Source organism: Pelmatolapia mariae, linkage group LG17, assembly GCF_036321145.2.
Source record: "Pelmatolapia mariae isolate MD_Pm_ZW linkage group LG17, Pm_UMD_F_2, whole genome shotgun sequence".
Classification (NCBI taxonomy): Eukaryota; Metazoa; Chordata; class Actinopteri; order Cichliformes; family Cichlidae; genus Pelmatolapia; species Pelmatolapia mariae.
This window is the reverse complement of record NC_086242.1, coordinates 14,458,642-14,483,914: the sequence shown is the minus strand read 5'-3', so window position 1 is coordinate 14,483,914 and position 25,273 is coordinate 14,458,642. Positions and strand designations below refer to the sequence as shown.

The window sequence follows — 25,273 nt, the reverse complement described above, 5'->3', positions numbered from 1 at the left end:
AATCTTCTGATGACAACTTCCAGCAGGAATACACACCATGTCACAATTTTTAGATTATTTCAAACTGTTTCTTAAACGTGACAATAAAAAAACACCGTACTCAAATTGCCTCCACTATCATATCTCAATCAAGTAGCGCACTAAGGGGTTTGGTGGAATGGGCATCACAGGTATACAGCCAACAACCATGCCATGTTGAAAGTCCCTTAAACATGCCTGTAAAAGTAAATGTATTGACGTCTGAAATGTGACAAGCCCTGATCATTAGTCTGAGGTGAGGAATTGAGAAATAAAATTGTAGTAAGTGTGGAAAGAGTAATGTGAACAGTACTGACAAAAACACCACCAAGCTGACCAAACCAAATCACATTTATTTCTGTTAAACCAATGAAACTGGTGCAATTAGAGTAAATTCATCTTCCAAATATGGCTCTCAGCATCTCATCTGCTGACACACATCCTATGAACCCAGAGCACAGTGGCAAAATGCTGACAGCTGCTACTGCTCATTTCCATTTTTGTCACTATAATAAGAAACACTATAAAACTGGCGTTCAGAGGAAAACACTTGCGTATCGTTTACATTCTAGAACTCAAATCGGCTGTGTCAGTCACAGGGCTCACTGTCACAACAATACAATCAAAATAAGTTAGAGAACATGCTGAGGAGGTCTGAATTTCAGACAGCAGCGAGCCTGCTGAGTCCCACAGGGACACACGTACAGGCAGCTTTGAAAGCTGTAGTATTACTTCTAATATAGCTCCACCAATCACTTACATTTGTACCACACAGAGAATGATATTCATATTATCCTGCATCCCATTCATTCTTACTGTAAACCACAAGATTAGCATTTACAAGAAGACCTTTTAAAATCCCAAAGGGAGATTAACAAAAACATTTAAACAAGCAGGAATGAACAACGAAGGCACTAAAAGTTTTCTTGTTTCAAATATGGCAGACGAAGATATGGCGTCCAACACTTTAATCACCTATTCCTATTTGTCCTATATGTATAAATCTGATCCTCAATCTTTTTAAAATTAACTATAACATAAACACAAAAAGAACTAGAAGTAATGACTGTGTTGATTATCATTTGATCTGCTGACTCTATGAGTCTGTCAGTATCCCAGCAGCAAAGGCAGCATCCTCAAATACAAAGAAAAAAACTCCAAAAACTTACAGTGATATAAAACAGATAAAAAACAGTAAAGAGACTTTTACCACCAGATTTAACTGACTAACCAACCAAACAAAAAAAAACCCTTTAAATTTGTCTTGACAGACACTGACATGCTGATATCAAGTGTTTCCCACTTTAATAGAATACTAATCAGTGGCATGCTGAGGGCAGGACGTGAGGAGGGTGGTGAAGGGTGGAAGGAGTGTTGCTTGTTTGTGGTGTGTAAAAAGTCTCGGGTGCCTCCAGTGGAAGAGAAGAACATTTATGAGCTCCTCCTGTCTGGCTGCTATTCTCCTCACCGGCCAGCCCTGTCTATCATCTTCTGAAAAATGTTTCATTGACATTTCACACGAGTCTCTCCTCAAATCCACGGTGATGCAATTCTGCGCCGAGGATCTTGGATTGCTTTTTCCAGCTGGCTTGCATCCTTCTCCTGTGCTCACTGTGGAGGTGGAGAGGAGGTGCGGAGGCTGTTGTTCAATAAAATGAAGAGAGGGAAGTCTTCCGCTTTCACACCCGCTCCGGGTTGCTTTCCCGGTTCATCCTGCGTCTGGGGAACAGCTTTCGCTTTAGCAGGATGAGCTGCAGGAACAGGGGAAAGAGGAAATGTCACTACTAAACCTGCAGAACAACTGATAGAATATGAAAGGGGTGGCAATAAAGGTCATTAACTTCCTTCTGAACAGACATAGTGAGAGTGGTGGAAAGAGAGATCTATCTATCCAATCTATAATGCACCTAATTAAATGATCATCAGCAAATGTGAGCACCTGTATAAAAGCAAAGAAAAGGTCAAGGCAGTTTGCAGGTCTGGCAAATTCAGGTGTGAATATATTGCCACAATCTTCCCAGGAGTGGTTGTCAAAGCAAATTCACTCCAAGATCAGACCATGTGATTCACGGAGAAACTACAAAACCCCCGAAATCTACATCTTAGACTCTACAGGCATCATTTAGCATGTTAAATGTTAAAGTTCATCACAGCACAATTAGAAAAACACTGAATAAGTATGGCTTGTTATTCAGTCTTAAAGAACATGACAGCACAGCTTAGGTTTGCAAAGTTGAACAAACCACAAAGTATAGATATTTGGCTATAATGCACAGCACCGTGTCAGGAGAAAACCAAACTCAGCACAAACACCTAATGCCAATTGTCAGTACGGTGGCGGAGGGGTAGTCATTTGTGCTCGTTTTGCGACCACAGAACCTGGGCACCTTGGAGGCACAGAGCCAACCATGAACTCTTCTATATACAAAAGTATTCTAGAGTCAAGTGTGAGGCCTAAAGTTAAAGCTTGGCCCAAACTGCACCAGGAACAGCAGTAAATCTACAGCAGAAAGGCTGAAAAAGGGAAGAATGAACCTCAACCTGGTTTAAATGCTGTGCAGAGACCTTAAGAGAGCTGTGCATGAATTAATGCTGATTCCTCAGCAATATGTGTGAGACTGAGTCATACAGAAAATATCTAGCTCAAGTTATTGCTGCCAAATGCAGCTCTATTGTATCTAAAATAATATTTTTCTTTATTAAAAATAGGAAAACACGACTTTTAAATCATAGCACAGGAAATTGCAGTCATTTCATTTTTCACGACTGTCAAAAGGATACAGTGTGTGTGTGGTAAAGCAAAGGTTTATAAATCAGAAGGTCGGCAGTTTGACTCCACGTCTCGACCTCCTCACTGGCACCATTTTTCATTTGTTTTTTTAGCAACAGCAAATGGTTATAAGTGGCATCAATGTTCTCATGTAACTGTGCCCAGACTGCAAGTATATTTCCCAAAATGTCAAACTATTAATTTCACCAATCAAGGCTTTGACACCAGAGTTCCCTCAGATGTTTGTAACCCAAGAAAGCAAAGATAATCTTAGACATAGAGCAGCCGAGTAAAATCACCTCCCTCTGAGGAGTGAAGACACATTTGATCTCTCTAATCTAAACTCTGACATAAACAGAAGGGCAGCCAGATTCAGATAGTGCCAGAAAGACATCAAAAGTCAGTCTGTGTACAGTGACAACGACACAGGACAAGCGTGACACACTGGTCCCGTGGGTTTCTGTGAAGGAAATTCTCCTAAGGTCATTGCAACTATTAACCTTTCTTTTAGTTCGCTGAGGAGAAACCGGAAACCTCTGGATTAGGAAGGTACCTCAGAACAGTCGACTAGTATTTGTTAAACAACTCGTGGCATTTGTTTTAAACCGTTTCCAACACCAACGAGGAAGAATTTGAAATGTGTCCAATAATATTTTCCTGCTTTTAAAATGATTTTAAGTGCTTTCTGTATATTATTACAGCTTGAAATATAACTTTTCTGAAGGTTCAAGATATAGCAGGAATTGTCTGATCCCAGTTAACAAAGACAGTCAAGTCTTGCCTTCCATAAAAGGCTGCTGGGGTCTTTCATCTTGATAAAGGCAGGTCACGACATAGCTGGTCATACTAGCTCGACACACGAGATGGACGCTCCTCGGAGAGGAATTTCGGTAGCGAAGGGCGTTATCATAACTCAAGCGTGAATCATGGAAATGGAGAGGTGTGCAAGCAAATTCTGTGTGTATCTTTGTCTGAATGTCTAAATGAGCCGAACGTCGTTCATGGTGAACACTGACCTGTTCGGCGAAGAAGGATATGACAGTGAAGATGACGAGGGTCACGAGGACACAGTGGGTCCAGAACTTCAACTTGTCCCGATACACCCGCCTGGGAAACAACACATTTCAATCAGTTAACATAAAACTTCAATCCAACTCCAACAGGTACAGAGGCAGGCGTCAAATGATTGTTCTGCATTAGATAAACATTCGCAGTGGCAGGTCAGTGGATGATAAGGTGTGATGTGACAAGGAGGAAGCATGCAGTACGCAGAGGACAGCCAGCAATGGAATGACAAGGTGACATCACCCAACACCATCTGCCTGTCAAGCTTACAAACAGACATGGAAAATAGATGTGGAAAGGAAGGGGTGGAGTTGAGAGTCTCAGCCATTTAATGATCTTACAAGCATCTTAAAACTAGTGATTCATCTGAAGCGGCTCGGTCTAATTATAAAGCCTCTATGTGAGGCTTGCATTCCCTTGGTGAAGCGCCCTGAACGCAGGAGCAGGATCCCTGACAAAGAGCCCTGTAACTCTCCAGAGGGATTCCCACTGGTCCAACATGGCAATGCGCTGTCCTACGTGGTGACAGACACAAATTCATACCTTAGTATGAATGGGGAAAACAGCTCGACTGTGTGGGAAGGACTCAGAGCTTAAAATTATATTTGTGTGCATGCCTTAGTTTAAAGCATCTCAGTTCTTGTTGCCGAAAGGTGTTGCCATATTTGACAAAAAACTGCACGTTTTCCTGTTATTTATGGATATTTAATAGACAAAGCTTTCAAATATGCCATGTAACAAAAGTGATTAAAAATATTCACTACTGTTCTGGTGACCTACTCCTCACTGCAGTTGACAAAGCAGACATTTTAAATGTAACCTAAAGGCAGTTCATCCAGGATCAGCTTCCACAAATCTGTGTTCACTGAATCAGAGAGATGAAAAATTTGAATTCTTTGATATTTTCAGGAGTCTAATTTAAAGGTTGTTTAGCCCAGCTGCGACCTCTGGGGCTGAAAACTGCAGTTCCTTGCATGACCACTTGATGCTCACTCCAAAAGTGAGCCCACCTCCATACTTTTGCACGTTAAAATGCCAAACTAGCAAAAATAAGCTTGTTTACAGCCTGATACATAAAATTATTCTGGTCCTCTTCAGACCAACTTTACAGATGCAAATTTTTAAATAACTCACCCTTTTAATTAAGGCTTAGAAGTAATCCATGACAAAGGTAGAGGTATGGTAGAGGCTGGATATGTGCTGTAACAGGTGGCTAGAAGTTGCTAACTGTTTGTGAGACATCATTTCTGCTAATTCAAACCACTGAACTGAATCTCTTGGTTCTGTTTCTGCTTGATTGGTGGATATTTTAGCATTTTTATTACAAACTTTATACCAACTTTCTTCCTGTGTAACTCTATCGACACATCTCTATCAACTTGAACTCTGATATGTTTTATTTAGAAGTTAGCATTTATTAGAAGGCAGTTAATGGATATAACTTGTTAAATATCAAGCTAAAGACTTGGCTGTTCACTCTTATATCCAAAAATGGTCCAAATCTGAATACAGTAATCTTCAAAACAGTGGGTGACTTTTGCTCTTCTCTATACAGTCTATGGTTAAAACAGTAAGAAATAATTCAGTGGATATTTTTAGCCTTTATTTTTATCTTTTACACTTCAAAACATACCATTCCTGGAGTTCTTCCATATGCAGGAACCTGTTGCGGTACTCTCTGGGCAGTTCAAACTGGGACGGCAACGGGAACATTGATTCGTAGAAATCTCTCAGCACAGCTTTCACTGTGGCAGCGTCCTTATGACTGTGGTCGATGTTATCATTCAGACAGATGAACTTCCTTTTGGTGAAATTAAAGAAAATAACACAGTTCAACAACAAGGATGGCAGAGATGTAAACTTTGATTGCACCACATTAAGGTAAAACAATGAAAAAGCATCTGCTTCTAAGGAATATAAAGTTCTCCTCACCTGGGATTTTTCCTAATGTCATCTAACTGGCCGACCACGTGGGACACATTGGTCCGCACCATCTTGAAAGCTATCTCCTCCTCCCCCATGATCTCAAACCTGTCCATCAAAAGCGCTCTGTCAGCTTAGTATACACAACTACTCATACACATCGAAATAAACAAATTAAATCTCACTTGTATTTATTCTGGTCTCTGAAGGCTTTGTGAATACGTTCTGTGATTGGCTTGCAGTGGAGGATGAGGCCTTTTGTGACAGGAGGCTGCAGATTAGGAAAACAGAAAATCAGCCAAATAATTCAACACTCAATAAATATTACCCAGTCAAGCCAGCTGTACATCTCACCATGCTAGGGTCATAGTAGGCTTCTTGAGTGGGGTTGATCAGGTGAAGCTGGGTCAGGTTAGTTGGGAGCGTCTTAGAGCAGTTTATCAGCATCTGCTCCAAACCCGTCAGGTCCTAAAAACGGCACGAAGAATAAAAACGAAACTCAAAACTGGAACTGTTGGAAACTGTTTACTGACATGTACGCTGGGAAAGACGTTTTGACTAACTTGGAGGCTTAGTGGAAGCTCGTGGATCCTTGTAGCGAGAGTTCGAATCTCACGATCAGACAGAATACCCGAGTGATCAGTGTCGATGTCATCAAACACTTCGGACACGTTGAGCTGATCCTGAGCGCTCATCAGGAAGTAAAAGTATGAAAAGGCAAACTGCATGTCCTCAGAGTGACGAACACGGTGGCCCGATGTTTTGTCAAACTCTTGCGGGAATCTGAAGAAGACCAAGCAGAGTGGTTTATAGATATATAATGACTGTTTAGAAACAGATGAGCTGTTTCTAAACATGTGAGCTCTATATAAATCTGATTTGATGAGACAGAATATCACTTACGTGTCCTGCAGCTCCTGCATGATGAGACGATCGATCATGTGCGGCATGTGGGCGGGGACTTTGCGAGACGTGAAGCCAAACTGGCCGTTGAGCAGCTTGTTGACGTAGCGCAACGAGTCAGCAAAAGTGTCCTGAAGCTTTCGCCTGGTAGCGGTGCCATCGGTCTCATACGCCATTTCACTCTCAAGACGCTCCTCTTCCTGTCGAGTAAACACAAAAAGTTTTTTTCTTTTAATCAAGTGTTTTGAGTGGAGGTTTAAATTGAAGACTGAGGGGTGTACAAACCTCAAGTAAAGCTTGGAAATACTTTCTCCTCTCCCACGGCAGGAAGCCTCGGTCTGAGGAGATGAAGTGCTGGAGCCTTCTCCTCACTGGAGCAGCATTATCTGGCTCAGCCTGACTCTCTGCGCTTTTTTGGGGGGAAAGTCGGTTTAAAAGCTTTGATGTCATGGGCCTCTCAATCGCAGTTTTCAGAGAGAAAGGTTTTTCAGTTATAAAATCTTTTAGAAGTTTATCATCAATGTGGACTGGTACGAGAGGAGTAACGGGTTTGTCTTTCACGGCAACATCTTTCTTAGACACTTCTTCTTTATTTCCAGTTTCATCTTTTCCTTTCAAATCCTCTCCGTCCAAGTCTTTATAGGGCTTCTTCTGGACTCTGCTTGCATCACCTTTGCCTAGCTGTGAATCGGGGATCAAATGCTTTTCCGCCAGGTTCTTGTAAGGCTTTAAAAGTTCAGCTTTTGTGAGATTGTAACCCTTCATAGTAATGTCACCGATCAGAAGCTTTTCCTCCAGCTTTTGAAGCTCTTTGCGCAGAGCAGCTGGTAAAAGCGACACATTTAAAGAAGGAACCTCTATGATAGTCTGAGGATCTCCAGGCCGCCCTTTCTTGATCTTAGGTCCTCGTTTGTCTTCAGGAATATCAGAGAAAGGGAACACTGGCTCCGGGGTCGGGGTCGCGTTTGGTTCTTTTCCTGCATCTTTGCTTGAAGTCGGGGACACGTTAGTTTGAGAGACCTCACGGGTGTCGACAGCCACACTGAAGCTCATGGCAAACTCTGTGTCGTCATCTCTCTGAAAAGTGAGGTTGTAGTGGATCTGGGTCGCGTTGTAACCAGGGTGGAGCAGCAGGTGAATGGTCTTCCACTTGTTTGCGACAGAGGTGTGACGCACCACGGGGTTCTCGCTGATGTGGGCATCGGAGACTCTGCGAGCGAGTTTCTCAAAGCTGAAATACGGCCTGACTTCACCCACAGGGAGCTTGTAGTGGCTCTGGTTCCTCAGTAGGGTCACATGATGCAGCTCGTTAAAGTGTTCTAAAAAAGAAAAGAGTTCTTTCAAAACGTTCTCACTTCCCCAAAGGACACACTTTGAATGCCTTTTTTTCCCCTATGACAAAAGAATATGTTTAGGGTGCTAGTAGCAACAAAAATGTTCACTTTAAATAAAAACATAAACTTGTTTATTGTTCATACGCAAATTACACTGCACATTTAGACTGTGTATCCAAGAACTATGGTGTCAGAACATAAAAACAAGTCAATCATTATAAGTTCTTATAGGATACTTAGTAATATTATTAATACATGTTTGGCTATAGTATCATCTGTGCTGCTGGCTGTGCTGCAAAGCTTTTATAAAGAGTTGTTGGTGCATATATGCAAAAGGGTGCTTGCGAGGCAACATAATGACGTTACAATATATAATGTATAGTTTAGCTTTCATAAGATGTTATAGTTGCAAAAAGTCAAAAACCAAGTCATTTCAGGCTGTTGTTAGGCGGGTGGAGGGCAATATGATAACACTGTGGTGTCTGATACAGATCAGAGCATTCAGGGGCCTACAATGCACCTTTGTGCCAAGTTTGGTTGTTCAACTCCTTAAGGTCTAGGAGGAGTTGGTGGACAAAGAAACAAACACGCAGACAGATTGATATATGTATTTTTTACCTTTTTGTATTTTCTTTAGAATTTTACTTATTGGGATAATTTCCTTTATTTTACTATCATTTCAATATAATGAGCTCCTTTCTTTTTACTTCATTTGAGTTATTTTGATGTATGTATGAATAAAGCATATCTTAGCATTATAAACACATATAATTTATTTATAAGAAGCTTGTCACTAGTTCAGACAGACACTTCAGGAATGTAAACAAAAAAAATCTAATTACTGTTTGTTACAGTCAAACTTCCAAAACCACAGCGTGGTCTAACTGACTTTTCAAGAAGACAGAGACACTAATCTGAGCAGTAAGAAGAAGTGAGTGAAAAGTGGCATAATCCTAGATATGTTACCGCGAAGGAGCATTTCTGTCACCTGATTATCGAACTGCCGGCTGTTGGAATGCGTCCATATTACTCACTGAGGAAATTCGTCAATACTGTTCCTGACTGACTCACCACACTGCTTGGTTTCCTCTGTCAGGATCCTGAGCAGCCTCTGCACCATTTGCTGGACATGCAGTTAAACACACATCTCTTACAGCTTTGCTGTATAAGGAAAGATTTGCACAGTACTTGCTAGTTCATGTCACAGTACCCACGTTCATTCTAGATTTCAGCTCCTGATTGCATCTCATTTAAAATTTAATTAACTGAAAAACTTCTTCACTTTTATAAAAAAAGATTTTCTACATTTTCTATTTAGCTGTTCTCATTGTAATAGTTTCTAAGCTACTGTATATTCATGTCAGTTTTGGGGCTTTAATTGCAGTAATTTTTGAATTTTGGGGATTTTTTGTTATCTTCATTTATATGTACCATGTTGCATATGACAACTTTGACAATATGGCTGTTCCAAGTATAACAAAGTCTTTTGTTTTTAGTGTAGACCATACTGCTTTTACTTTATTCTTTGTGCTGCATCTGCAACAGAGTAATTTAAATTCTGGTATCAATAAAATAAACAAGTAAGTATATGAGTAAGTAAATAAATAATAAAATGAGAAAGTAACTAAGTGAGTAGATTAAAAAAATTAAATCTTTTATTCTTTAAAACATAATTTATCATAGTCTGCTATTTTACCTATTATCATTTAAAAATGTTCACGTTTTTAAAGGATTTTTGTCACCATATTTTATTACATATTATTAGCAGTTATATTTGTAAATATTACCAATTTATTAATCCTTTTGCAGGTATTGAACCAAAAATAATACAACAGAAAGACCTGATTACCTTTGAGGGTTATATTATAAAAATAGTAAAAACCAAAAGAAACACCAAAAAACAAAGAAAAAAAAACACTATTACATGTATTGCTTTAAACATACCTTGGCCACAGTCTCCCACATCAAAGCCACAGGAAAGTACATTACAGGCCTGGTCACAGAACTTGTCAGCCAGCCAGGAGTTGGCACAGCCTTGATTGCAGTAGGATGTCCCCGCTATGCCTCCTAGACCACCTGCAAACTGCCACACCTGTCCCCCGGCCCCTCCAGCCCCACCGGGACCGACCCCACCAGGGAATCGACTGCTCCCTGCTGCACCTGTTAGAGAAGGATTAAAAAATTTAATATGCACAGCACAAACATGCCCATTTATAAAAAAGACGCAACGGTGTTGATATCTTTACCCAGGCAGTCTCCTCCATCCCAGTCACAAGCTGAGTTGTTGCAGGCCTTGTCACAGTACCCGTCTTTGATCCAGGATCCTGGGCAGCCTTCTGCACAGTTAGGAACCGGCCAGGTGAGATATACCTGCAGGGAATTGAGCAAAATAAAGCTAGTTTTCAGTATTTAAAAAATGAAACGGTGGCTCATATTTCAGGGCAAACTTCACTGTGAGCACTTTTCATGTTGTGTTCGCACCTTCTGTCCTTTTGAGTGGCTGTAGAAGTCATCGGGCCACACATCTTTGCCAAACATCACATCATCATTGAGGTAAATAAATTTCTGGGAGAGCCCAGGAATACGATGGATGTGGGTCTCTATAGCAGGTGAGCTGAAAGTGGGAAGGTGGCTGTGGTTCGAGAAGATATCCTGGAAATCCAAAAGGAGCAGTTAGTAATTTACACAATAAACTATGAATAAAAGCATAGCTTCTGTCTTCCAGCCTGACCTTTATTGTTGTAGAAGTTGAGGCTCAAGTTTTACCTGATGTGTAATAACTGAAACTCTGGGGTTATCCAAGTTAAGCCAGGAGGGAATTTGCCCATTAGTGACAATGAAGATGTGTCGCACCCAGGGGGCGTGTCTCTCAATAGAGCGCAGCGAATAGCGAAGCTCCTCGTTGTCCTCGAATCGACTGGCTGATACATCTTCATCCTGTTTAGACTGGAGGGCAAACACACAACACTTCTTTCTTTACATCTTATATATCTTATATATAGTGCCTACTGCACACATTTTGCAATACTGTGTAAAAAAAATGCCAATTATTAAAGGATACAAAAAGAAGACTCTACCTGTGAAATAGCAGTGAGGTCCCAGAACAAGTATGCAGGACTGATGGTTAACTCTTTCCCATCCAGTGTCAGGTTCTTCTTGGCCTGCTGAGTCAAGTCAGTGAAATCCTGTTGCGTGTTGAGGTGGAGCAGGGCGATGCTGGCTTCTGAGTACAACTCAAACTGAGGGACAAATAAACACATTTCAATTACAGTGTTAATTGCTTGGAAGAATAGTCCAGTGGTTTGCAGTAGCCTTTTAATAAGTTACGGATAAAGGATAAAGATATCCTAATGTTTAGGCTCTACTTTTGATCCTGCAATTCACACAATACCTTTTAATTTTGTTCTCTCTTACGGCCACCAGGAGGCTACATTTTTTGGTGTTTAAATACAAATCTGCTGTCACAATTGGTACACATCATCTATCGACTTTGCCATTTCTGACTATTCAAATGTCACTTATCAAGTTGGTTGAAATTACACTTTTGGACTAAATACCTGTTCATCATCTTCAGCTGTAGCTTCTGTTTAGTGCTGATAAGCATGCTAAACCTACAGATTTAGAGCAGTAAAGACAGAGCTGATAATGGTGGTAAACTTTCATAAAATATTACTCAGTGGACTGAAGCTGTAATTCACAGAGCTGCTGACATGTTTATAGGCTTATTATTATTTTATTAATCCACAAAAAGTAAAAACAAGCCTATCTTTTACATAAGGCTTAATTCTCCTTCTAAAATCTAAAAGCATTAAACTTCTAGTTGGACAGAGTTACCAACTGAACAGCTGAAAAGCAAAAATCTCTATATGCAACAGTGAGAAAAATTTAAATTTAAAGCAGCTTATAGCAGAGACTAGGAGAGGGAAAATTCTGAAAGATGGCGATAAATGAAGCCGACAAAACTGACTGGAAAAACCAGTTGACTAAGTCTTTCCATGGAGACAAAAGCAGTTCCTCAAAAGGTCAGGCAAGCAGTAGTTACAGTTAAAGTTAGCTGATAGAGGGATAAGCTAGTCACGGTAAAGGTCCTCTGAAGTCATAGCTACACAAGTGTGTGTGTGTGTGTGTGTGTGTGTGTGTGTGTGTGTGTGTGTGTGTGTGTGTGTGTGTGTGTGTTTAAAGAGATGAGAGTTCGGAAAGTTCTGTGATGTCATCTTCTCCAGCAGGGTCACATGGAGATGGCTCTGTCTGATCTCAGAGGAGTTATGTATGGCATCAAAGCCCTCTGTTTGTGTTTGTGTGTGTGTGTGTGTGTGTGTGTGTGTGTGTGTGTGTGTGTGAGTGAGTGAGTGAGTGAGTGAGTGAGAGAGAGAGAGAGAGATACACCCCCAGTCTTGGATATTAAAAACCTTTTGTCTACTCTCTTAAACATTAAAGACCGCCTCCATAACATGAACAGCAAAAAACTTTCTGCTGCTTCATTTCTTTTTAAGTAAAATATTGCACTTTTTTCACTCTGCGTCATTTCTGACCACTTTAGCCATTAAAGAATAATATTCTTAATCCTTTAACACTTTTTAGTGATTTTTACCACTGTATATGTTTGCTTAAGATAAACAAACTGTGAGCAATAAATTCTCAATAATCCTGGATTCAACAAAATTGATACAAATTAAAACTTTCTTATGCAAATAAAGAGTTTATTTCTCTCTCTTTTTTTTAAATTTGTGTGTTTTTTAAATACTTTGAGTTTTTAGGTTTTCTGTTAATTGTTTCATGGCACAGGCATTACAGGGTAAGGATCTTTATATACAAATAAACTCCATATAAAAATACTGTTAAAAAAAAAAAAAACTCGAGATATACATATGCAATGCTTAATAAATTTATTAGACCAAGATACAGTGGAAGCTTTATGCGACAGCTTCCCTAAGATTAACAGTGCTGATATTTACCAAAATGTTTCTTTTATGGTTCTGCACTGATAAATCCACCAGTGTCCACAAGTACTTTACTCAAAAACTGTTTGAGTATTTACTTGCATTCCTGAACAAAAACCATTTGTTTTAGGGTTTAAATGTTATGTTTGGTTAATTTCTGACTTTTTAGAGAAGTCCAGTGTGCCAGGTCAAACTTATTAAGTTTTCTTATTTATCTAATAAATTGTCCTACACAAGTCATTGACAAATATCCAAAATATTTGTATTTTCTTGTGTTTCTGAGAGGTGATCTAATAAATTCTTTAAGCACTGTATAATAGTCAAAATGAGCTGCAATAGTAAAATATTGCTAACATCTATTAACAGCAAGTAATCGAGTATTTCCTCCTTTTTACATACTTGCACGCTTCTAGTTGTCTAAAAATATTAATGCAAAACACTTTTTGTATTGAAGGGTTACTTTTACTTTACAGGAAAAACTTCTTGAGTCGCTTCACACGAGCTCGTGTTCTGCCTCCACTCGTCTGCTTTTTTTCCTCTGCTCCTGTTTTTAGGTGAGGCGGATTAGCTGGGACTTATAAACCCAGCGGGACGCAGCCCGGAGACAACAAGGCACGGATCAGGTTGCACTCTTTATAGTCCCGATAATGCACTGGCACATACACACAAAGCAGAGGTGTGTGGCAGCTTTACACAGACGCACGCTTTCCAAAGAAGTGTCAATTTATACCCACAAACCCCTAAACCTTTTTATCTAATGCATCATAATCAACATAACAAATAACCAAACTTTGGTAATTTGACCTATAGATACTTGTTATAAGAACATTTTGTACATTCATTTTTAATTTAAGTAAATTATGACCAACAATATTTGGTTATGAGGACATTTGGTTTAAGGACTGCTGGAAATTTTCATATTTTTTCATTTCACTGTATCTGTCAATAAAGCTGAAAAAACAAAGACTAATGTAAGCAAACACAAAACATATTACATCATAATCCTTCTTTAATATCAGTTCAGTGATTTAATGGCTTCTTGTGCTACTGTTACTGGGTTTCAGGATTAAGCGCTATCCCATACAGTAACTGCTTAGTCTTGCTTTAACCTTTATCATCATAAACAGTTGAGCTGTGTTCAGCAGCGTCCGCTTACTGCAGCGTGCTTGACACATGAAACCAAACTGGTTCCACAGCTAACGACGGCTGACCCAGAGGTGGACAAATCCTACATTTACTTGTCATTGCATGTGACCGCTTCCTGTCTTAATTTTAGGAGAACACAGACTGTCAACAAAAAAAAACAAAAAAAAAAAACAGCACTGACTATATGGATAGGTTTCCTTGTTTTCAATTAGAGGGGGAATGGTTGTTGTGAAATTTAATTTTGAATCACCAAACAATCCAGATTTCATCAGGTCATCTGCCCCGGGCTCCAGGCGGCTGCGCGAGTTATTCCACACCACAGTATTAACATGTCCCGTGTGTATTTTACTCTCAACACATAATAAACCCTCATCACTGTGGCCCGTGTGTCACTGCAGGGACTGAGGACAATGTAATTAGTCTAGAAAAATAAGTTGACAATGTGGATAAACTAATTAACCCAGTGCCGAGTGATCTTTTCAAGCAGATGGACTGGGATGTTGCAGCAGCATGCAGCTCGATCTGAACTCCAGCTGCGTCGTCCTTCTCTTTGTGGGTCACTGAAGCACACAAGTATGAGCCTGCTTCTGCCGGAGGTTTCTTCCTGTTAAAAGGGAGTTTTTCCTTCGCACTCTTGCCAAGTGCTTCCTTAAAGGAGGTCGTTTCATTGTAGGGTCTCAATCTTACAAGATAGAGCTCCATGAGGCAGCTGTTTTTATGATTTGCTATAGAAATACCAGTTAGCATCTATCTGCCAGTCTCTGTGTCAAGAATCTATACAGTCCTTGCTGAAGGGTTGCTAGCATTCAACCCTTTGTTCCAAGTACATATCACAGTCAGTCTTAGCTCTAAAAGATGACCGCTACATTGGCATCGCAATTCCAGTCCACAAACCATGGCTACTGGTGCTTAATCTCACTCTTTATTGGTTTTCCAGACACGTGAACACTAACCACGAACTTGTCCACCATTTCAGCCATATGACAACTGTGGTTCAAACTGAATAAGACCCAAGACAGACAGGGCTAGAGACTGGTCTGCAACCATCTGGCAACCACTGATCACGAGGGAAAAATTTGTATTTTGCAAGTGTCTACAAGTGATTGTTGGAGACTGACGACAGTTGCTGGAAAAAAGATTGGTTACACCAGGTCTACAGACTGGGCACCTGGCAACCAGCTGTCGCCAAGGAAACCTACGCTGTCATTGTATCGGTCACTAGCATATTTCTGTTGTTGTAGTTTAAATTGAAGTGATGGACTTAGTCTACAAACACTGTCCAATGTTTAGGAAACCTGTGAAAAATGTGACATCCCTTTGCTTTCAGAGTAAAAGGATCGCCTTTTACAACATGTTGGCTACAGTGCTGAGGCACAACTTTTACTTTGAAATTTTCTATAGTTCAAGTTCTGGGTTCTGGATTCTTTCTGTCAATGAAACAAGGAAGCTGTGAAAAGTGATTTAGCCTGAGTGACTGAAGGCATTTTTCTGTGTTTATAGTTGTTTAAATCCTAGTCAGACTGCTTGGTAATAAAAGCAAACACAGCTCAAACTTTCTATCACATTCAGATGACAGTTGGCTGATATATTGTACATCTGTATATTAATTTCATATGTATTTAACCAGGAAAAAAATATCCATCGAGATCAGAAAATCTCTTTTACAAGGATGTCCTGGCCAAGCATGTACAAACGGTTTACTTTGACTTAGAAATTCAACATTTTTGTGACTGTCTTATTTGCTCTGTATTTCTATGAACACACTGTATACAACCTCACTTCATGGAGCAGACAGTACATCACGTGGACAATCACACGCTTCTTAAACACATCAAAACGCACGCTAATACAATCACATCAGCAGACTTGTACACAAACACAGTGGGCAGGACCTGACAGGCAACAGCACAGGCAGATGATCGGGGCTGTGGTCCAGCTTTCATCACTATAGTCGTCGGTCTAACACCAGCTATAAATACCAGCCACCCCTCAGCGCTCAGCCGCTCCCTCCACACTATGCACATCATCCCTCTTTCACAGAACCGGCCAAGAAGCACCCGGAAATATGCTGAAATCCAAACTGAGCATTGTGAGGTGGCCTGTCTACCTAGAATCCCTCCACCGCTAAACACCAATCACACACACACTCTTTCCATCATCTTTCCTGTGTGGCCTCACAAATGCCAGCTCCGATCTTCTTTTCACATCCTGCACCCCTCCTTCAGTTTGTTCCACTGATAAATCCTGAAAACTGGAGCCCAAACAGGTAATGGTTGGTTTAAAGGTTTGAGATGCAAGGATGTGTTTAAGAGTGCAGATAAGGTCAGAAAAATCCTGGTGACCTTTTGGCGTGCTGGCTGGCAATGCGCCACTGAAAACAGTTGCTCTAATGTTAACCCCTGCATGGACAGCTAAGGTTACAGCCTGAATACCACTAGTTATTATCACATGACCTGCCAGGCAAGACAGAGGCAGACTTGGAGACGAATGGAAGGAATGACGGGACAGCTGGGTTGGATAATGATGAGTTAGATTAAATGCAGTTAACCTACATGTTATAGATCATTATTAGTGTAGTCCTTATCAGGTACCTGTCTAATATCAGGTGGGATCCACTTTTGCCTTAAGAACTGTCAAACTGTCATGACACAGATTCAACAGAGTGCTGGTAACATTGCTCAGAGATTTTGGTGCATATTGGCACGATACTATCAAGCAGCAGATTTATCGACTGCACATCTGTAATCGTGTGCCGTTCTACCACATCTCAAAGGTGCTTATATGAGTACAGTGAGCATACTGACACATTCAAGAAACCAGTTTGGGATGATTTGAGCTTTGTGATCATCAGAAGATGGGTACCCTGTGGTCATAAAGGGACGGACCCATGAATATGCCTAAATACATCGAGATGCTGCCATTTGATTGGTTGATTAGATATTTGATGTTCAGCTGGACTATGAAGAAGTATATGGAGATAGCAACAGGTCGATTGGGGTTAAAAAAAATTCCCAAAACTAGTTAATAATGCAATTTTGGAAAATAAAATTCTTTGTGATATATATACACTATTCAAAATAGAATAGATTATTATTGTCACTGTAAATGTACAATAAAACAAAAGAAGAAGAGGAAAGATTCTCAGAGCACAGCAGCCCTGCATCTCCAATAAATGCTTTTTCAACATTACATTTTAAATTTTGTTATTGTGAATTATATCAAAATAAAAATAATTCATTTGATTTATTTAACTAATTCAATTAAAAATACAAATTTCTATACTAAGGATTTTTGGAAGTTATCGGTTTGCTTTAATGTCCTCTGACACTGTAAGACTTTCTGATAACACATTTGTTTTGAATTCTTATTAAAAACAAAGGCAGTTATGAAAGACCTTATCTAATGCAACACCCATTAGCTCTCATCAGCCACATGAGGGCATTATCAGAAGACTCAGGCCTGTCCTGCAGCCTGACGGCTGGAGCTACAGGGTCACTCAGCCCTGGCCTGGTTTGTTTTCCTTGGTTATTTCTGAGTAATCCCAACCTGTTAGTGGCATTCCTCTGTCTCAAAATATAAAGCAGAGTTCTGATTAGAGAAAATTATTAGATAGACAAGCCACCGGCCGCTGAGCTAAACAGAGGCCCTTTATCCACAACACAACGTCACCGATTAAAATAGTGAAACGCAGGTTTAGCAGGAAGGTGCAAACTCTTATTCAAGGAGGATTTGACTTCTGTGATTAGACTATTCTTAGAATTTGGTGCTATGCTTTATAAAAAGATCAGACAGTATCTTATAGTTCTCTGGTATAATTGAGATAGTGATTTACAAACATCCTTCAGCATCACTCTGATGTCACTATTTCACATAAGTGATAAGATGAAGAAGAATTAATGCAAGGAACTGGGAGGAAATAATATAGTGTTTGAAAGTAAGAAATACAATTACATAAAGTGACAGCGTCTGCTGCACGTTCACCAAAGTGCAACTCTGCCATCTGCTGTTTTAAAACCAACTTTAAAACATCCTTATTTTCATGCTCATAGTACATGTTTTAATGGATTTGAACTTGGAAGGTGGTGTAGAAGATTTTTTTATTTAATGAGCAGAAGGAATGACTTTTGGTACCTGTTTGATCTTGCTGGTTATGACAGATGGAAGTTTGGCTCGCAACCTCTCCGTCTCCTTGAAGGACGCAGGGAAGCCGCTCAGATACGCCAGAGTCTGCATGCGGGTCAGACCCGGAGCCTCTTTATCCGTTGTCTGCGTGACACACAACAACAAAGGTTAAAAATAAAAGCCTTTTGGTGTTTTATTGCCTTCTCTTATAAATGGAAAAGATAACAGAGTTAATTACATGCACAAATAGAATAAATGCAAATTTCTTAAAAAGTGCTAAAAAGATGTAAACTTACCAGGTAACATCTGGACACAGAGAATTTCTGATCTTCTTTAGACACATCTGTATACGCTTTAATGGCTGCAAGGAGCAATAAACAAATGGTGAGAAGCAGACACACACCTTCAGGTTTCCATATTTCGATCTTTGACACGCGTGCATGAAGTGCAAAACAAAGTGGAACAAACTCTGGGAAAGTGTGGGCTACGTGAACAAACTAAACAAACTGCCTCCAATCGTCAAATAAAAAAAAACAAAAAAAGATGGAAACAAAGATAAAAACAGGATCAAGTGAGCAATATCAGACTTATGCCTTTCACGTATGAATTCTGAGCACTGTCAGAGGATTCAGATCATCATCTCAGTGCTGGAAACAATCAGTTTGTTTAAGGTTAGTGTGAATAATGATAAAACCCAGACAGGAGACATGGAGTCCACTCACTGGCTATGAGCTACCTGCTAGGTAGCTGGCACAGTAAAGACCTTTTTAATGTCCAATCCTGCTGAGTTGGACACTTGTGTTCTCACATGCATGCTCCCCTGTAAACTCCAGTGTCAAGAAGGATTTGGTATTTCCCATTCGTTCCCCTCCTGCAGAACACTGCTGGGTTTAAGTGGACCACAATCCAAGAAACCTATTAAATGCTGTGTCTGAATAGTTTCCTGTCAGCAAACGAAACCCTAAATTATTTTACAAAAACTGATGAATGTCATCATTTTAGAGATGAATTATGTCACAGGTGTTTCCTCAAAAGCTGAATGCAAAATTCTGGTCTTAGTGTTAGAAACTGCACTGAATACAAGTGTTATGCCAGTGCACAATGATCTTGATTATTTAATCTTGCTTCCATACTAATGTTATCACTATCATTAAATTTAATCTCCTGCTATAGTTTCATGTCTTCAAGCGCACACAAGTTCACACTTATAGCTCCGCCCTCTTTGAAATGAATGTGTGTGTGTGTTTGGGTAAGCGCCTACAGTGATCCAGAAGGGTGCGATGAACTATGTAAGGTAAAAACAGCCTGAATGAGTCGGGAGAACAAGTAAAACATAAAGAAGAAAAACTAAAATAGAATCAGGAAAATCTCTTAATCCGTCCACTTATACACACTAATTTGTGAACTAGGCTCTCCCACTGGTGTTGTCTCTCTTCATGCTGTACGGTGTGTCACACTATTAGAACTGTCCACAGAGGGTGGACGTCAACGCTCTTGCATAAATATGAATAATTCAATCCTGGCCGCTGTCATCTTTGCAGATCAAACTGTTGCTGGCACCTGCAGCGGCTGTATTGATCACTGACGCCGTTAGTTAAAAATAACATGTTTTGTAGTGACGAACTGCCCGCTGGGCTCAGTTACTACACTTCCACCCGCAGTCGGCTGACTGAAGTCATTCAAAGAGCATTCTTTTCTGATCCTCTTTGTTTCTTTACCTTCAGCTTGCGAGTTAAAGACGACTAAGGAGAAGCTCGTAGGCTGGTGGAAGGGTTTGTTCATGAGCAGCAGCTCTTTGGCAGCAGAGAAGGAGGGAGAGAGGGATGGCAGCTCTTTGAGCGTAATGTTGGCTGGCAGAGCGGGATCCAGGGCCAGCATGGGCGCGATGATGCAATGGGACAGCAGGCATTCAGGCTTAACACTGCAAACAAATGGCCAGAAAAAGGGATAATAATAAATAAATAATCCTTTAATAAGCACATCTACACCTGTGCACTCACTCAGAGAGCTACTTCCTTTGCACTGTGGTTTAAAACATATGCATAAAATCGATGAAGTTTACACATTTAGCAGACATGAAAATGTTGCACTGAAACAGGAACAGGAAATATCTAAAGAGATGTTCAGTGCACTGATATAATTTAAGCAAGAGGAAAACATAAAATAATAAAATACTGTTTCTTCAAAACCTCCATGTACACTTATATATTATTATCATTATGCATTTACTTTTTTATTAAAAAAAAGATTTTAAAAAATTTGTACCACCCCTTTTCTTAAATAAAAGCCAAACAAAGCCAATTATCACAGTGCTAAGTAAAACAACGGTAAACTTTAAATGGTAAACAATGGTAAACATTCTGGTTAATAAAATAATAACTGCTTTTCTCTAACTCATATCCCATCAGTTGACACCCTCTGTGTGGTGCAACCCACCAGAGTTTCCTGTTTCAACATCAGCCTCGGTGTTCACACAATGCCACTGCATTGCAACTTTAACAGTCATTTAGCAGGTTTCTCACAACACCTACAAGTCTGAGAATAAACTCAACACACCATGTACCCACACTGACGCAACCTGTTTTTAACCTCTCCCTAAGTTAACAGATGAGCAGTATGATGCAGAACTGTGGTACTTAGCTGCATTAGACCGCATAGATAAACACAAAAGAACTGTGCCAAAAGTAAAGTTTGGTGGAGGCGGATTATGGTGTGGGGGTTTTTTTTTTCAGGAGTTGTGCTCGACCCCTTATTTCCAGTGAAGGAGAAACTTAATGTTTCGGCACACCAAGACATTTTGGACAATTTCATGCTCCGAACTTGGTGAGAACAGTTTGGGGATGGCCCCTTCATGCTCCAACATGACTGCAGACCACTGCACAAAGCAAAGCTGATAAAGACATACACCTGCACAGAGTCCTGATTTCAACCCGACAGAACACTTTTGGGATGAATTAGAGTGCAGACAGCCTCCCGTCCAACATCAGTGTCTGACTCACAGATGCACCTCTAGAAAAATGGTCCAAAATTCCCATAAACACACTCCTAAACCTTGTGGAAAGCCTTCCCTGAAGTGCTGAAGCTGTTATAGCTGCAAAGTGTGGGCTGAGATCATATTAAACCCTATGGATTAAGAATGGGCTGTCACTCAATCTGTGTAAACAAGAGACAAGAGAGCACTTTTGGCAATATAGTGTAGAACCAGCATAAAACAGCAGGTGTCTTAAGGTGTGTATGTGCATTCCGTGTAAAGAGGATGAGCAAGAAAATATGGCAAAACGACTTCTGCTTTTTATTTATTTTTCTATTTGTAATCAGAGACCGGCACACATAAGAGGAAGTCTAGGCTTCAATACTCATTAGCTGCACCAGAAGTTCCCAAAACAAACTAAAAACTTATATTTTCCTCCGAGGTGGGGGACACAGGGCAAAGTCCACAAGAACAGCTACCAGCTTCCCAGATTTTCTTCTCCATATCTCTCATTGCATTAGACTCTTGTGGACTGTGTTGCAACAAACACTGAGCACAAGCACTTTATGTAAATCCCGAACTTGCATATTATTTTTACACAGACACGCAATCACTCTCACACTCAGCAGTCAATTTAGAATAAACAGTTAACCTAACATGCACAACTGGAGGTGCTGTGAGGAAACAGTCCCAACCCCCGCACTACTGTGTCGCCACATAATTGTTACACACACGCCCTAAATATGTACTCCAAATAACGAACTGCTAAACAAATAAGACTTCATCTTATTTAACTTCATGAAGCACACAGATCACACACCCACTGTGTACACCATCATCACACTCACCTGTCTTTTGGCACTTCAGTTGTCTCGCTTGTGTTTCTCCCCAGGCGTTCCCTGTGTGTAAACGAACAGTGTATTTATATTTTATTGGGCTGTTGCAGTCTATTTTAACACTAGATGACATTTCAGAGGTGGATAAAAAAAATCACACGATTCCCTTTTTTTATGCATCAGCAAGCCAATCAATGTCAGCTGATGATGCTTTGACCTTCATGCTGAGTTTTACTGTATTTGGGAACTTTAGGAGATAAAGCTACCTCTGAGCTTTTTGTTCTTCCTCCAGTTGCTCTTTGACTGCCTTCAATTCCCTCAGCAGCGCCGTGTCTGTGCCGTTCACCCAGGTGTACACCACATCAATAGGCATGGGCAGACAAAGCCTGCAAAAAACAAAAAAAACCAACCCCAAAATAAATAATAAATCAAACACACACTCATATAATTCAACAGACAGCGCTTAAACTGCAAATCCACAACCCCGTTTTCCTCCCCAGCACACACTTCTCTGTAAATTAACTTTTATCCATGCATGGCTAAACCCTGTCTGGTTCTTTCACATTTCTTGTCTGCTAGGATTAGAAAATGTGCAATGTGCTTTGAGATTTTTATGATTTCTAGTTCCTAATGCCTTAAGATAGATTTCCTCTAAGACACAAAATGTATCTATGAAATGAGCTCAAGGTTGGTTTCTTTTACCTGCTTTGGAATGATTTCCCACCCACGTTGTCTCTGTAGGAGTCAAACAGCACATGATACTGGTCCCTACTCCACTCCACCACCACCTGCATGGACAGAAGAACACGCCGTGTAGTTCACGATTTTAAAATCACACGCACACTACAGTGCTGAATCATTTGGGGAGATTTAGTATCTGATATTCAACGTAAATCAAGTAGCAGTTGGTGTAACTAAATCTAAACTACATCTGAAAAAAGGGAGGGGCAGTTTAATTAAAATAGAGCTACAGTAGTGGTTTTAATGGAGGATACACACTGAACAGAGGCAGTCTGGGGAGACGTGTCGTTTAAAGACATGCAATATGTTGGGTCTAACTCAGACCCCGCTGTATCCAGGACTTATTCCCATGAAAGAAAAACAAGGCAACAGTGTTCGATCGATTACTTGCGCAAGGGAGGCCACCTCTGTGTCCAGCACGAAAATGACCACACTGATAGCCTCCTCTCGCTGCCTTTTATTGACAAACTTCAAACAATAGTTTACAAAACACCTCCCCTTGCAACCCCCTTTGGTTACAAAGAAAGGCACTGTATGTAAATGTATACACAAGAGTGTGTGTGTGTGTGTGTGTGTGTAGATAGGTGTGTGTGTGTATGTAGGTGCCCTCCTGCTGATCAAAGGGTCATAAACCCTAAAAGCAGGGGGAACATCCTTGGTCATAAAGAGGGTAGTCTCCCCCTCACCCAATGTATGGTTTACCATAGGTAACACAGTGAAACCATACAAAGGGCAGGAAATTCTACCAAACATCAAACAGACCTTCAAAAGGATGTTCCTGTGATAAAACACTTCAACCTCGCACCCAGAACCTCGAGAATCTGGGGATGGGAGGAAAGAAAGAATTCCTTTCACAGAGCTAAAACAATGGACAAATGGTAAACATAAAAATGACAAATGTTTAGCTATTCACTCTAACACAATACATTTCTGTTTACTTTCAGGAAGATCTGCTTAAACAAGCGATTTTTAGTGGACTCTGGTGGGAAGGTGCTGTGCTGAAAACAGCTGTTAGGAGAAAGTAGACGCTAGCTAACCCGACAGCAGAAGCGGCTGTCTGTAAGAGACAGGAGCTGAAACAAGAGAAGAAACCTCACCTCCCCAAACTGAAAGGCGGAAACAATCATGAGCACGATCCCCCCGAAGCAGAGGTACAGCCCGTATCGGTGGGACAGACAGGTGTACGTCTGCCTCTGCACCAGCTTCAGCACCGAGTTCACGACTACCATGGTCCTCCTGGGCGAAGCATAGCGCCGCATTCATTCAGAAAAAACGCAGATAAACGCGCTGAAAACAGAAAGTAAACATCACACAGGAGCCGGATTTGTCAGCTGACCGCCTGCCACAGAGCAAGACACATGACAACCGGGCTTGTGACTCTTCCTCAGCGCTGATGAAGCAGCACGCGCACGGCTGCCACCACCACCGCTTGAGCTCATTGTTGCCCTCCGGCGGCGAGGAGGAGAATGCATGGTGCCTTCACGGCCTTCTCTCACTGAGTAACTCGCGATATCTCAATTGTCAAATCCCTAATACATTTTATACATTTCAAATGTATTATATTATATTATATTATATTATATTATATTATATTATATTATATTATATTATATTATATTATATTATATTATATTATATTATATTATATTATATTATATAACTTTTTTATGAATTACTGACCGCCTGTGGCTACAATGTAGCTTGCCATCACCAGTGTGTGAATGTGTGTGTGAATGGGTGGATGACTGAATGTAGTGTAAAGCGCTTTGGGGTCCTTAGGGACCACATAAAGCGCTATACAAATACAGGCCATTTACCATTTTACCATTTATAAAAAGCATCAATATTGAGTTTGACTTAAATAATAGTGTCTTTCATCAGTGGAACTGCATCAGAACTGTTGTTTCTTTATTTTCACTCCAAAAAGTTCATTTTACATTTACTTCACATTTTTCACCTGCTGTCTTCACCACTGGGTCTGTGTAAACACAAACAATAACAATATATGTATTTTTAATATGCATCTTCCTTAGACTATAACTTGTATTCCTCCTAAAATGGACGCAAAAAATGGAAGCAGTTTTCTGCTGGACAAAAATGTATCATATTGCAGTCTAATTATTAAAATAAGTGTATAGAAAGGACAGGAATTCAAAAACAATGAGGTAATGCTGAAAGTGCAACTTTCATTCTATAATGAAAAGTGCAGCGTAGTTTTTATCCGGGGGTTTTGCTAGTATTGTACAAAAGGGGGTATATTATAATATTATATATATTATATTTATCCCTTGAGTTTGGGGCTTTGGAAATGTCATTTCAGGAGCTTAATGGAACATTTCTGAACAACTGCAGTGCAAGATCATCTGTTCAAATAACTGTGCGTAAATACAAGTTATCCAATATGTCACCACTTTGCCAAAGTCTAAATAAATGAATAAAAATGGGTCTGAGGGTTCTCCTCCAAGAAATTTGGAAGCTCAAATTCCCAAATTCTTGCCTTAAGG

General features: G+C 40.2%; 1 protein-coding gene across 1 annotated transcript; it reads right to left on the bottom strand.

Moving 5' to 3' along the window:
• Positions 1-355: 355 nt before the first annotated feature.
• Positions 356-24,117, bottom strand: gnptab (N-acetylglucosamine-1-phosphate transferase subunits alpha and beta). Its single transcript, XM_063460408.1, has 21 exons — positions 23,867-24,117; positions 22,731-22,816; positions 22,295-22,414; positions 22,041-22,091; positions 19,940-20,142; positions 18,518-18,582; positions 18,231-18,365; positions 11,091-11,252; positions 10,780-10,959; positions 10,495-10,665; positions 10,260-10,383; positions 9,958-10,173; positions 6,965-7,998; positions 6,680-6,879; positions 6,340-6,559; positions 6,131-6,244; positions 5,962-6,047; positions 5,786-5,884; positions 5,487-5,654; positions 3,805-3,895; positions 356-1,769 (listed from the first exon to the last, which is right to left on the bottom strand). The coding sequence occupies exons 1-21, from the start codon at positions 24,026-24,028 to the stop codon at positions 1,698-1,700; spliced, it is 3,759 nt and encodes a 1,252-aa protein (XP_063316478.1). The 5' UTR covers positions 24,029-24,117; the 3' UTR covers positions 356-1,697.
• Positions 24,118-25,273: the final 1,156 nt, after the last annotated feature.

Coding starts and splice junctions, on each gene's coding strand:
- gnptab (XM_063460408.1), bottom strand. CDS start 24,028: ATGCGGCGCTATGCTTCGCCCAGGAGGACCATGGTAGTCGTGAACTCG. Junction 22,817..23,866: donor CCGCCTTTCAGTTTGGGGAG/GTGAGGTTTCTT, acceptor CTGTCCATGCAG/GTGGTGGTGGAGTGGAGTAG. Junction 5,655..5,785: donor GACATTAGGAAAAATCCCAG/GTGAGGAGAACT, acceptor TTTCACCAAAAG/GAAGTTCATCTGTCTGAATG.